Here is a 14,274-nt window from a genome sequence, read left to right as displayed (position 1 = left end):
GACACAAGATGTATTTCTACATGATGAAGAGCTTGTGTTTGTTTACCGCTGGGTTTTATTTTGGTGACATGCTACACGACGTATTCATCGATCTGTTGGTGGCTTTGGCACTCTATGCACTGGGACACAAGCAGGTTATCACAGCTCTTAGTTCGCGAAAATGCCTTTACCAGCAAGAATTGGTCGGTCCCATGAGGTGGGTAAAAGTTTTTTTGCAATATTTATAGGTGATTAGTATTTGAAAAGCGACGAGATCACAATTTGATTGTTCATTTAATGTTCAAAATAGCACTTTTATGCGATTACATGCATCGTAAACCCATTGACCGCGAGAGAGAAAATGAAAGTGCAATCAGCTGTAGAACTCAGCTTTTTAACGGTTTCTGGATAATAATTAATCGACCTATTAATTTTCCGACGATAGCGTGTACATGCACCAGGACAGAGGTGTTGTCTTTTACCATACACACAGTTGTGCACAATGTTTCGAGAAAGATGTTGTACATTTGGCACAACAATGGTACAATGAAGAAAATCTGAGTTTTACGAGAGGATTCGATCCTCAGGCTCTAAGACTTTGCATTCGACTGCTCCAACCATTGGGCTCGGTAGTGAGTCATGCCATACAGAGCACCCTGTTCAATTGTGCCAGGCATTCTTCATAGTCAGGTGAAGTAGGATCAGCAATGTTGGAGCATTCGTTGTAGAGAGTCATCTACTTATATGAAATAAGAAAGATGATAGACTTTTGAACTTGGTCATGGGATAAAGAGAGAGAACCCTCAATTTAACTCCCAGGATGAACCAAGGTAGAATTTCTCCTTTCAATATCAATGCATTACCAAGCAGACAAGTGATGAGCATAGATAAAAACATAGATTACCGAGGGCATAATTAGTTGATCAAATATTACATTCTTCACACTTACATCATAAGAATTGTGTAATAGACAGAAAGGAGAATTACTAATTAGATCTTGGGAGTGAAAGAGTTAAACAATACCTTTTTGTTTTAGTTTACAATGTAGTTGTGTACATTGTAATTTTTTTATTCATTCAGAACCCTATAGAACCCATGCAGGTTGACATAGCACCAGAGGGTGATCATCCTCCTTTAGAAGACAATTTCACTATTGAATCTGCAACTCTGGTAGGGAAACCTTTAAATTTGTCTTTTAAATAACATGTATCTAGAGCATTTTTTCTATGAAAGCATCACAGTGGGTCAGCATTCCTTGAATGTGATTAGCTGATTTGACATTCATAAACATACTAGATTTTACAATACTGACTTGAATTTTTTCTGCACCATTCAAAGAAAAGTAGAAGTCAAGCAAACCAGTAGAAAAAGATAAATCTAGATATTGGTTATTAACTAGTCTAGATCTACCCATTTGGCAATAAACTGTTTCCTTAGTCTATGGCCTCACCAACCAATTTTTTCCTACAATTTATGTACCTCCCACATAGTAGATAACATATATATAAACTTCACAAATTTTATAACTCCTGCTACTGTTTACATTGGATCTCTGATTCATTCCTCACACGGGTTGCATCAAGGTGTTATGCCAACACAATTCTTTTCTCATTTGAGCTAAAAACATTCTGTTTCAGGATCTTGATGTGTATGCATCAAACTATACCAGCCTTACAAAATTAAACAGATTGATGTTTGTTGCAAAACATTGTCCATCCCTTGAAGTTGATGCTTTAAGGTAAAGTGAAACTTGATTGCTACAGTATGTGTGGTAAAGTACATGTCAATTGATTTTTTGTAAAAAAATCAGAACAACTACAGTTAGTAATGACAATAAAGGAACTATCAGGAGAAACAGTTTTGCCACAAACTCTTCCCCACACCTTTTTTCATGTGGAACAAATCCCTTTGTTGCAAGTGTAGCTACAGCTAGGTGTTGTAGTCTGTTCAGTCTCTTTTGGAAGAATTCAAAGGAGCAACTTGTTGTGAAAGAATTGCCACAACTTTTCAAGATCATTTGATGTATACCAGGAAACATTTAGCTGCTCAAAGCGTTGTGTTTGACTTTTATTTTGATACTGATATCTGTAGAATAGCCCTCAGTTATGTGAAACAAACATTCAATGTCCAGCTTTATCAGGAGATTGTGACACGGATGACAGAAGCATGGTAAGACATCTGTACATGTAGGTTAGTAATTGTAACCCTAAAGAAGTTTTGTCTTTTTTTCTGCTTGGAGACGTCAATCAAATCCATCAAATTGTACCCTGATGAAAAAAGAAAAAGAGAGAGCAAGAAAAATAACATTATAAAATCATTTTTTGGTGTTGCTACTTTTGGCCTCATATACAGATATTTCCATTTTGTGTTCAAGCTAATAAAGAGATTAATTATTTATCATGGGGAAACAATGCCTCAAAGTACTGTTCTACAAAAAATTGTATATTCAAAACTGCAAGCACTGCCAATATTTAATCTTGCTGTGGGAAATCTGAAGTATGGCTATATGTTTTGGCCCATCCATAAAGTTGGTTCTGTTACTTTGTAAATGAACTAATTTATATTCATAAAAGTGTGTATACGATGTGAGTGATTTCTAGGCATCAGCTTCTTTACACAATCTTAATCAATGTTGCAGTAGCCGCAGTGAATTGGAATGCCCAGCTGTTGATGCCACCTGGATTGAAACTACAAGTAAAAAAGCTGCTCTCAAGGTAATTTATTATTACCATTTTGATGAGCAGTCACCTGCCAGCTTCCCACAGCAGTTATTGAAAGGTGACATTTCTCAGTCAGTTCATTCCAAAGGAGGAGAAAAAGAAAAAAACAATTGATATCCACCTTAATTGCTAGTTGAACCTACATGACCATCCAATTAGTATTTTGGATGCTCTTAAAACAAGAGATGTAGGCACAACCAATACCAATTGTTATAAGGAATTAAATGTCTAAAAAATGAAAATATTTTCTCTTTTAAATGCCCATCTTGTTTTGTTTTTGCAGCTTGAGAAGCTTGATACAGACCTGAAAAATTACAAAAGTAACTCAATCAAAGAGAGCATCAGGTAAAAGTCAGTTAATGGTGACTTGGATTTTGCAATTTCATCCTTAAATCAAATTATTATCATCAGATGGTTAATTAAAGCACTCATTACATTGTTTACACAAGTGAATAAGTGTTTATTACTCTCAGAGTCCCATTGCTTCTTTCATGGAATTGCTTGCATGTTACTTTGTCCTAAAAATTGTGAGCAATAGAAGTTCTCTTTTGATTTTATTCCAAAACCAAAATGTTTTGTTGTTTGAAAATTTAAATTTGATGTTGATCTTTGACAGGCATTAAGTTAAACATGATGCATTCACATAATATTTATACATTTAGGGTGTTAACCAGGCTTTGGAGATCAAAAATTATTTTTCTACTTTAAGTGGCCAGCTCTAATTTTCATTTAGATTTAGGCAGTAATTTTCTATTAAAGTAACTTTTGCCCTCCTATCCCTACATTACTTAATGAAAATCATGAGTATAACTGCTTCAGTTTGTACACCTCCTGTGTAGTTTTCTATGCGGTACTTACAAGAAATGTCTTTTATTTGGCAGACGTGGACATGATGATTTAGGGGATCATTACTTTGAATGTGGAGACCTGAAGTTAGTTTTGTTTTAGCATGATTATTCACAAGAGGCTTTTATAAATATGTCTTGTATTTGTTTCTGTGTATTTGTTATTAAACATATTCAGCCTTAAGAAATGTGAACTTACAAATAATATAGTTTGTAATTTTTGGTAATTCTACTGACACCTTACATTTACATATGTTGAGGCTCAATTCTATCCTTGGTTCAAATTTTATTTTCCTTTGTTTCAAACTACAATACCCAAAAACAAAAGAAAATAAAATTTGAACCAAGGATAAAATTGAACCACAACACATACATTGTACACATTGAAACTGTCACACATAGTTCATACAAAGATTATGTATTTTCCTGAATATTTCAGGATTTTGTTCTCAGTAACAGTGTGTACCTGTTAATCTTTGAACTGTCAACTTCTCTATTGTATCATATAGCAATGCATTAAAGTGTTACTCAAGAGCCAGAGACTACTGCACCACAGCAAAACATGTTGTCAATATGTGTGTTAATGTCATCAAGGTAGGCTCTAACTGATTGACATGATGAGTCTTTACAGTGTTGTTGTCACACAATAACTTGTTTGTGTCTGTTTACCTTGCTCTATTCACCATGAGATCCCTATAAACTTTGTTGGAGGAAAAAAAATAGTGTAAATTACAGAAAAGGATTTTTTCCTTGAGAAAATCAAAGCAACAAATACAGTAATTGAATGATCATTTAATTAACAATTACATTCCTTGGAAAGTACATGTACCAAACGAGGCCTTGGAGAGATCTTTTCTCTATCAAAGTTATGAGAATTTTTTGTGTGTGATGATTATGAGCAAGGAACTGAAAACTGTTCAGTAATGCAAGATATTTAACTGACTGTCATGTACATAGGTGTTTGTCGTTTTTCTTTGATTTGAAATTTCTTCAAAGTAGTCATCCACTGTGAGTTTTTTTTCCCCTTATTTCAGATTATGTATATCTGTGTCAAAGAAAAATCAAACTAACATAAACTTTCTGAAAAAGTCAAAACCAAGGAAAGCTTTGAACCACAATATTATATACTTTACATTTATTGAAAGCTGAATAGCTGTATTTATAACAAATACTTTTATTTACCAAAGCATACAATGTAATTGTTTTTCACCCACACTATTAATTTCCGTCTTTACTATCTTTGGTGGTTTTTAGGTCAGTATTCACTTGGGTAACTGGTCACATGTGCTGAATTATGTGAATAAGGCTGAGAACACTTCAGAACTAGCTGAGGTAAAAATTGAAAAAAAACCTTTAATTGAGAATTTAATGTATTACCTAAATAAAAAAGTGTTTAAGAAACTGATACCAGAGATGGAAGGCTGCTGGTCAGGTAAAGGAGAGAGTTACCAGCATCAAAAATATATGACAACAAGTAAATATTGGATGAGGTTGAGCATGATATCATGAATTATCAATGCTGAGGTCTGAGTAATCCACCAAGCCAAAGGCTGAGGCTGATAACACAACTACATGGTTTTTCTAATTTTTATATCATGTGAAAACCAAATTCAATAATTGTTTGATTATAGATTTTTTTAAAAAAATCTGCAAAAGAAGACACTTCTCTTTAAGTTTGCAAAAGTTAAGAACAAAACAAGGACATGGTGCTTGGAAACTAAGCAGACTTTGAACTTGACATGGTGACCTAATATCTGCTCCAGACATTAGGTTATCAAGTCAGCTTCACATGCTATAATTAAATATTGACTGCATGCTCTTCACCACTCTGAATTTGGTAGTAAGTCTAATGTATAATGAGGTATATTGTCTGCTTTTTATTTTCATGCAATCTACATCCAAACCATCAAACAAAGCAATGAAGGCACTAAGTTATCAAAACCAAAATTTTATCTTTTTATTTTGTAGCAGAAAGATAGAAAACCAAATCTGGTGACTCTAACCAAACTGAAGTGTGCTGCAGGTATATCTATCTTTTGTCAAGCAAGTTTAAAAATAATATTATTTGAGCACATACATGTATAATAACTAAAGAAAATTTTTACTGATCCCCACTCATAATTATCCTAATTTTTCTTGATAGGCCTTGCAGAGCTTGCTACTAGGAAGTACAAATCAGCTGCCAGGAATTTCTTACAAGCTTCTTTTGACAACTGTGAATGTCCAGAGGTTGGTTTTCATATAATTTAGGGCAAATGCTAAGTCCCAGATACATATGTTTGTGTCAGTCTGTTGCCTGCACCCCTTCCATTGTCAAGTGTCATGCTACCTGTCTAATATACTCATCACAATGTCTTCATCCAGTGATTCCATTTATTTTTTGTTTGTTGTTTTACTTTGTCCTTTTGGGAAATAGTTGAACCCAAGAGTATGAGATGAAAGTTTAAGGCACATCAGTCATTATCACTCATTCTAATATACATCAGCCTTGATTTAATATTTTGTATGACATGGTAGAAATCTTGAATATGGTGTACACTGTAGGTGTATGTGAATAGAATCTTAAGTACAAGTAGACATTCTTTTTTTTTGTTTCCCTGTTTTTACATTGCAGATTATCTCACCCAATAATGTAGCAGTTTATGGGGGACTGTGTGCATTAGCTTCATTTGACAGACAAGAGTTGCAAAAAAAAGTTTTATCAAGCAGGTACTGTACATGTCTCTCTTGAACTTGGCCGTCAGGTGACCACATACGTTAAATGTTGAATTATAAAATTTTGGACCTAGAAACCACTGAACAGATGTAGTTTTATTAATGTGAAGAGGATTTAGAGTGATAAAAAAAAAAGAAAGGGAAAAAAAGGAAATGAAATTGATTTTCCTGCTATGTAGCTTTGGCTACCAGGAAATGGCTGTTAGTTGACAAATTTTTCAACAAAAATGGCCCAAGGACTAAAATTGTAGTAGAAGTTAAACTGCATTATCATGCAATTTACCTTTTAATTATGTTGAAAGTATAGTCGTTTGAGTTTGAAAAGAGAAAATATTTAAATACCTCATAGATTCGCCCTTAAAAAGTTTCATAGATCAGCTAACGCCATGTAAAAGTCATAGAGAGAACGCTGGTTTGAAACTAAATTTAAAATCTGTTATGTTTTTAGTTCGTTTAAGCTTTTTCTTGAGTTGGAGCCACAACTGCGAGATGTGTTATATAAGTTCCATGAGTCGCAGTATGCTGCCTGTTTGAAACTTTTGGATGAAATGAAGGTACATAAGATTTGTGGAAAATAAATTGTCTGCTTTGATATCTCTACTAGAATGAAAACAGCAGTACATGGATGGGTTTAAATCTTGGGAAAAGTGGAATTGTTGATTTAGAGAGGCCAAGTCGAATACTGAAAAAGTCGTATTTATTTACTTTACAATAGTAGCTTACAGTATTTTTTCTGGCATTGAAAGAGCATATAGACCTCGTATTTATAATCCCAATTATTATTTTTCGGATTTTTAATTTTCAATAATATTTAAAAAATAATAACCATTATTATAATTATTATTAGTTTTTTATTGTGACTCAGTTTCATTCATCTTCTCGCCCCTTTTTTAAAATATTTTGGCGAATATTTTAATCGTGTGATTGTCGTAGTAACAGGGATTTTTCATCTAAGAGAACGCAACACACTGCATCGTTTTTAATGAAAATTTCATAAATTACAAAAGGAAGACAAAAGTTATTGATTAACTTCAAGTTCCTGGAAGTGAAGGTAAAAAATGGGAAAAAAAAGATACTCGCAAATAATACACGACTGATATTTTTTTTCTTTTCATTTTCGTAGGATAACTTCATGTTAGACATGTATTTAGCGCCACATGTCAACACTTTGTACAGTCAGATTAGAAACAGGGCTTTAGTACAGGTTGGTAGCAGTTTTGAGAAGTTCAATTAATTGGAAAATGAACGAAACAATGCAACCTGGTCAGAATCATAACTACATGTTTAGAAACATACTCGTTTAGAATTTATAATTAAATGTATGAAATTTAGCTCAACGGCTATAACCGAGTGTAAAACGCGAATTAAACGTGTCTTCATGTAAAGCTGACGTTGACGTGTTGGAGCGAAGTTCTCGCCCACGCAAGAAAATAGTTTATTGGGAAAATTATTACTTAGAGACGTGAGAATCATGGATGAAAGTGCCACCACACCACTCTCTCTCCCCCTTCTCTAAGAAGTTTAATGTGAGACACAGGAGCCTCCAAGATAAGCAAAGAGATTGATGTATAATACAAGTGTTAAAAGTTCATTGCTTTCGTTCGATCATATCAGTATTCTTGAAGAGAATGTGTGCATAAGAGATTTTTTTTGTTGTAAGGGGAAATTACTGAGTGATCACTTTGAGGGATGAAAATGCTTAAGTCCTTCTCTGTTCAGTCACTAACTGATCTGTTTCCTTATTTCAGTACTTCAGTCCATATGTGTCGGCAGATATGGAGAAGATGGCGCATGCGTTCAACACAACTGTTTCTAAACTTGAAGATGAGCTGTCAGAGCTGATACTTGACGGGCAGATACAGGCCAGAATCGATTCACACAACAAGGTTCTGTTCGCGCGAAACGTTGATCAGAGAAGTGTCACCTTTGAAAAAGCAATAGAAATGGGAAAAGATTATCATAAAAGAACTAAGGTTAGTTCATGTCTGAGGAAATGTTTTGTCATCAGAAAAATATGATCCTTGAAAAGATAGCATTCTTTGGTCAGAGGAACACGTTGCTAATATTTTGGTGGGACCCTACCAATTCTGAGTGACCACTGAAATTGGTTGATTTCAAATTGTCTCGAACACACATTTTCAAAACTGTAGTGATAAAGCCAAATCGTTCCTAAAATTTTTGTGTGATTAATACTTGGGCTTTTAAATTACATTTTAAAATTTGTTTTTAGAGACATGGATCTATTTTTTTCACTTGTTATTTGCCATTTCAGGCCTTAATTCTTCGTGGTGCCATTCTGCGCAACCAAATCGTCGTCAAAGTAAGAAACATTTTGTCTAATTTCACAATATATGTAACTTGCATTTGTTTTGATTTTTAAAGACAAACTTTACCCCAATGGGTTAGTGTTTTGTCTCGTACACAAAACTTAAACCATATGAAAACCAGCTAATGCACCAGGATTAAGACAATTTAACTGATTTATTTTTATTATATTCAAAATGTACTTAATTTAGTCATGCACTTTTAAATAAGGCTCTTTTTTATTGCATTCACAGAGCCCTCCACGTGAGGCAAGTTCTGGCGATGTGTCCATGCCGGTTACACGATAGGGCCTCTCGGAGCTTTTGAAGTTCCTTTGATGTTCACTAAATTTCTTACTGGTGTTTGATGAAATCAAATATAATTTCTTTAGTTGAACATTGTAATGGTTGACCTTTTTTTTCACTCCCAGGAAGTTAATTTAAATAAATTGTTTAGTTCGAGTACACTGTACGTGTCGGAGCTCTTAATTTATTCGCTCTGAGGGTAGTTAATGGTGGTAGTTAATTGTGGGTGATTATTACATGCAAGGTCGAATGGTCGAGTGGATGAAACCCTAGCCTCTGAGCAATGATTTTATTTATAGCTGTTTATTGTTCTGCAGTAGATAGTCCCAAGAATGGTTCCAAGAAAATAAAGACTGTTTCTACTAGCAAATTGGCCACAGCACTCAAGAAAACGCTATGCAACCCTTAAACTCTCAGAAGTAATTAACATGTAACTTCTCCCTGCAATATCCAAACATGAAGTTGTTATTTTTATCTAACATTAAATTCTCGGCTAATTTACTAAGAAATCTGTAGCACTTAGAGGAAAGAATTACAGATCACACGCGTCCTGTATACTGCGAGGATCAGCAATGTCGATCAAAAACTGACCTCTTCTCTCTTATTTCTATCTGCAAACAATGCGCTATCGACATTGCTGATCCTAGCAGTATGCGGGACGCATTTTATGTAAACTCCGTAATAGACCTCGCTCACCGTGGAGTCTCTGTGGCTCAGTGGTAGAGCATCGGAGCGCGGAATCCGAAGGTCTGAGATTCGATTCCTCATGGGGACTCAGAATTTTTTCTTTGTCCCACGCTCGTGAAAAGACGAAAAAACAATTTTCTCTATTTCTTTACCGAGCTCTATACTTACCATCTCTCTTATTTCTATCTATTTACGATAAACTTTAAAAAGGTTTTACTGAAGCTTTCTAAGTGGGTTCCATTTTAATACTCGCTGGTAATCTATCAGGAGCTATGAGTATTGTCAGCTTTGAATTAATATTCGAATCAAACCTCTTTAATATATTTCAAAGGGTACAACATATGTTTATATCTTTATTAAAATATACAAAGAAGAGGAAGAAAGAGAAAACCTCCTTTTCCCAACGTTTACTCGAAAACAACAAAATTCTACAATTCTGTAATTTTTTTTTCTCTTTCCCTCCTTTTTGTTTCGTTGACTTATCTAAATTTAGAAAATCCTAAATGCTATCCTGTGCTGAAGCTATTTAAATTTTTAAGGCCTTTAAAAATTAATAACATACCCGCTGCTGAGACACATGATATTTACATAATATGTTTTAAATCCTCAAAAAACATCTGAAAGGTTGATAATCAGGAGAGTGCTGTTCCAGCCGATGTAAATCATCTGTCACCACGAGCAAACCACGAAAGGTACGAGTTGATGTAAGGTACAAAGTTTTTACTTATCAAAACAGCTATTGTTCTTTAAAATACAACTGTGCTGAGTGCAAAAAACGGTTTATTTGCATCGCGAGGTATTTGCATGTTCGTCCTCTGTCGGAATATCAAGGTACCTTTTTAGATTATTATCAGTGAAGGCATTGTGTGGGTCTTGAACTAACAACAAACGCTTTTACCTGGTTGACCTTGCTCTAAACTGTGCCTTAATTCTTTTTTCTCATCTAAAAAGACTACCTTTTCGCTGTTGAAGTAAGAAAGCATACATCAGCGAAGTTAAACAAATCAGCAGGTTGTGTTTGTATTGCGTTATTCCAAGCTCCCTGTTTCTTCAAAATTACGACGATTTTGCTTAACCCAGCCGTCATTACTCGCAGAATCGGAAATAAACCTGCTTGTTTAACCCTTTCATACCAAAGAGTGTTGTCATCATTGCAGGTAATTTAGTGTTAACAACTGAGTTGAAAACGTAAATTGGCCACCGTAAAGAGTAAAAAAGCTGACGTTTCGAGCGGTAGCCCTTCGTCAGAGCGACGCAGCACCACAGTTTCTTTAGAAACTTACCCCCTTTATTCAGTTGTCATCATTACCCGTGTTTTAGATAGGTGATGAACTTGGGAGTAATTGTGACTTACCGCAGAGGCAGGAATGCTTCGAAACAGGTCTAGGTAGCAGCATGATGCAAAGTTTTCAGATTAAAAAATTTGTAAAAGGTTATGCCTTTTAAGCTAAGAAGCCGTTATCCTGATTGGCCACGTGAAATACTGTGAAATCTCGTTTCCTAAACAAATTGATTCGGGGAATTTGGAAAAATTATAGTTTACTCAAGAGATAATATGTCAATCTGGTTTCCAGTGTCGCCTGGTAATCATAATGTTTAATGGATTCCCACTGTCATTTAATCCAAAATTTTTGTCCAAAGTCCGTTAACGAATTCAGATGGGTGTCAACGGTATCGGATTGTTTTGAAGCGTGAAGTCAGAGTTGGGATTTAAAAGGCCATGAATCTATAGATTAAGATCGAAGCTAGCCTTTTATCATAGATGCCAAGAGGGATCGAACGAAAAAAAGGTATTTTTTCTAAATGAATGCTTTTGTAACCACGAGGTCCCGGGGAAAGTCGTTAATGTACTACAGGTTCCATTGGGGAGCGGTTAACGCAAGCTTAAGGTGTGTAGGAAGCAAGGGCTTGGTTGAGCTGTTCAATAATCAATTCATTCAAGATCCGTCCTAATTATGCCTCGTAACACCGGTTTTCAGAAATTACGTTTTACTTCCTAGCTAATTATCGCCTTTAAGTTATACAGATTTGCTTTGAGTTTATTTAATTTAAAGTAAAACGGGAACTACTTGTATTTCAGTCGAACTAACCATAAGGCTAAACCATTTTATTTATGCTGCGGTTTTCAAGTGTCTCACCACTCCAGCCTGTTTTACCGCACTCAGTGGAAAGGTTTCTGAGATATCGCCTCATTTCGATTCTTATATATTTATTTATTTATCTATATATATGTACTGATTCATTTTGTTCAATTTTAGGTTTGTACTTTTTTTAAAATCTATTTCACTCTTTTCTCTCATGCTTTCATTCAGCTATTTTTCCATCTATGTATCCACGGTTAAATTTAAAAGATTTCTCCGTGTTCGTCTCGAGGATTTAGCTAAAGCTCCTTTCTGAATCGTTACTTGGCTGAGATTTCCTCTCAGTGAACGTCCCTCATGAAGAAGCGGAAAATTTTGTGCTGTGAGCTAACGAGGACAGACAGGTTACCGGTTCGGTTAGATCAAATAACCGTCATTTAACAAGTAAATTATTTATTGAAATTTCCAGACGTTGAAAGATATATATCACTTTCAGAATGAATCTAAATTGTGTTCCTTGATGATGCAGTTGTGTAACAGAATCGTAAACAAAGATTGGAAATTTCGCTGTGCCATTGTCATCAAGAAAGCTTATAGATAATTCAGAAAGCTATCAATCTTTAACCATAGTATTTTTGATCGCGGTCAGTTTGTTTGTTTACCTCTTACTGTTCTACGATTTATAGTGGACTTCTTGTCGTGTACCATAAGGGCTTGTGCTCTATAAAAAAAGCAAGGAGGCTATTCATATTGAACTTTTTTCGGTGCCAGCGACGTTCGAGGAATAACGAAACTTTTATTTAATAGTTTTTGGTATTAATTTTTGTAGACCGAACCGTTTGCAAAAAGCGGTGTTTTAACATTTTAGCACCGTGCCCTGATTCAAGGTGAAAAAGAAGGGAAAAATGAAGATTGAATAAAATGTATTCGTAATATCAAAAACAAAAGAAATATAATAAAAAAATTGAACAGAGATGAAATAATCATCTAATCACTGCTGATACATTAGTTTTAATCATATACTGAATAAAATAATACAACGTTGGATATAAGAATATATTTTGTGATTAGGAACTGTTGTATTCCCGCCTTCGTCCCTCGAAATGGTGCTGGATTGATTAGACACTGATTAAAAAACCCTTATCTTCAGTACAACTCATGTGCCTGTTAATGTGAAGAAAGTTTCGATTTTCGTTCCTCTACAAAGCAGTTTTAAGTTTTGAAAATTAAAAGACAATGATAAATTGGCAGGAGTACGAAGGAATTGTTAAATTTTAATTACTTTCGCAGCAATCATCAGACAAAACACATTAAGTTTTAACAGGCAAACAATTAGATCATCACCCGGGATTATATATAATCCAGAAAAGTTGGAGGCTGTAAGAAAACGCAGTAATCTTATGTCTGGAACTGAATTTGCTTCTGATGAAATTTTTTTCTGGTACACGATGCCCTTCATTCATCAGCTTCAGTTTCTGGTAAGCTATATGTGCAAGTTCATTTACTTAGCGTAAATAATTTCAGCTAGTTTTTTCATTTGATCTTTACCAAAAACAAAAATAATATTTGTTATAGAAACTGGTGTTTATGTCTCCCTAAAAACAACAGTATCAAAAGGAGGGCTTACTAAGTTTTTATCTAGCTTCCTTACAGTTACCTTTGTTCATTGTCAACTCATGACAAATTTACATTGCATTTGTTGTGCAAATACTTAATTTCGTTTAAATTCTTAAATTTTTTTTACAATGATTATATTGTTACATTACTAACTCTGATTGTCAACGTTAGAATAGTAGTCACAATACTAACATTGCTCACAGAATTAATTTTTCTTCTATTTTCAGCGTTACACTATCATACGTTACAATGTGTACCGTTACGTAACAACATATTGCAATACACTACATTACAGTATATCAACAAATTTTAAAATGAAATAACCACTGCATTTTAGAAAATTAATTGTACTAAACAAACCAAAGGAAAAAAACATAAAACAAAAATAAGAAAAACTAAACAATTTGGAAAAAAAACTCCATTTCTTTCTGGCTGTTTACAAACGGGGGTGACGTAACTCTCTCTCTCTCCTTTGCTGATTCTCTTGAGCATTTTTTCGAGGTTTTACCTAAGAATTTCTTAAGTTCCACGGGGTTATATGCTTTGTAGCTTACAGTGTGAAGTGTGTTTCACGTTTAAAACACTATGAAGCAGCACAGTTGTATTATGTTATTGAATTTTTCGCTTGCCAAGGGTTTGTGCGAAAATGCTCAGAGTTAAGTATAGAATGAAATAACGATAAGGAAAAAAATGTCAGGAAAAAAAAAAGTTGAAATATCATTTCTCTTCAATTTCTCTGATCTGAAATGAACATTCGCGATGATATTAGTATTGACTATAATAATTATAATGATGATAATATTGATAATGGAATGAGAACAATAATATTGATAAAGGAATGAAAATGAATGTTGTTAGGGCATTTTGATTTTTTTTTGCGTGCGCACTAATAATTTTTCTTGGCAGTTTCTTCTGACTTTTCACTATTTTTTTGTAAAAGGAGGATAGGGGCGGGAAGGGAGGGGAGGGAGGGGGGAAGTATCATTAATCTGAAGTTGATTTCAACGTATTCGATATCAAC

The 14,274-nt window shown here is 34.4% G+C and overlaps 1 protein-coding gene across 3 annotated transcripts in view; it reads left to right on the top strand.

Annotated features, from left to right (window-relative positions):
* Positions 1–9,162, top strand: part of LOC131790239 (COP9 signalosome complex subunit 1-like) — a 29,190-nt gene extending 20,028 nt beyond the window's left edge. The window contains exons 1-17 of one of the 3 annotated variants that reach the window (XM_059107420.2): positions 93–196; positions 1,060–1,149; positions 1,617–1,717; positions 2,071–2,148; positions 2,618–2,693; positions 2,983–3,044; positions 3,581–3,631; positions 4,054–4,138; positions 4,799–4,876; positions 5,513–5,567; positions 5,688–5,773; positions 6,159–6,253; positions 6,708–6,813; positions 7,383–7,463; positions 8,008–8,232; positions 8,532–8,579; positions 8,818–9,160. In XM_059107420.2, coding sequence (XP_058963403.1) covers positions 161–196; positions 1,060–1,149; positions 1,617–1,717; positions 2,071–2,148; positions 2,618–2,693; positions 2,983–3,044; positions 3,581–3,631; positions 4,054–4,138; positions 4,799–4,876; positions 5,513–5,567; positions 5,688–5,773; positions 6,159–6,253; positions 6,708–6,813; positions 7,383–7,463; positions 8,008–8,232; positions 8,532–8,579; positions 8,818–8,871 — 1,407 coding nt within the window. In that variant the 5' untranslated portion in view covers positions 93–160 and the 3' untranslated portion in view covers positions 8,872–9,160. Of the gene's footprint in view, positions 1–92; positions 197–1,059; positions 1,150–1,616; positions 1,718–2,070; positions 2,149–2,617; positions 2,694–2,982; positions 3,045–3,580; positions 3,632–4,053; positions 4,139–4,798; positions 4,877–5,512; positions 5,568–5,687; positions 5,774–6,158; positions 6,254–6,707; positions 6,814–7,382; positions 7,464–8,007; positions 8,233–8,531; positions 8,580–8,817 lie in introns of those variants that run through there. The other 2 variants (XM_066170686.1, XM_066170687.1) reach the window with 2 other exon arrangements.
* Positions 9,163–14,274: the final 5,112 nt, after the last annotated feature.

This window comes from Pocillopora verrucosa, chromosome 8 (genome assembly GCF_036669915.1).
Source record: "Pocillopora verrucosa isolate sample1 chromosome 8, ASM3666991v2, whole genome shotgun sequence".
Lineage (NCBI taxonomy): Eukaryota > Metazoa > Cnidaria > Anthozoa > Scleractinia > Pocilloporidae > Pocillopora > Pocillopora verrucosa.
Note: the sequence above shows the minus strand (reverse complement) of the source record. Positions and strands in the feature narration are given on the sequence as shown.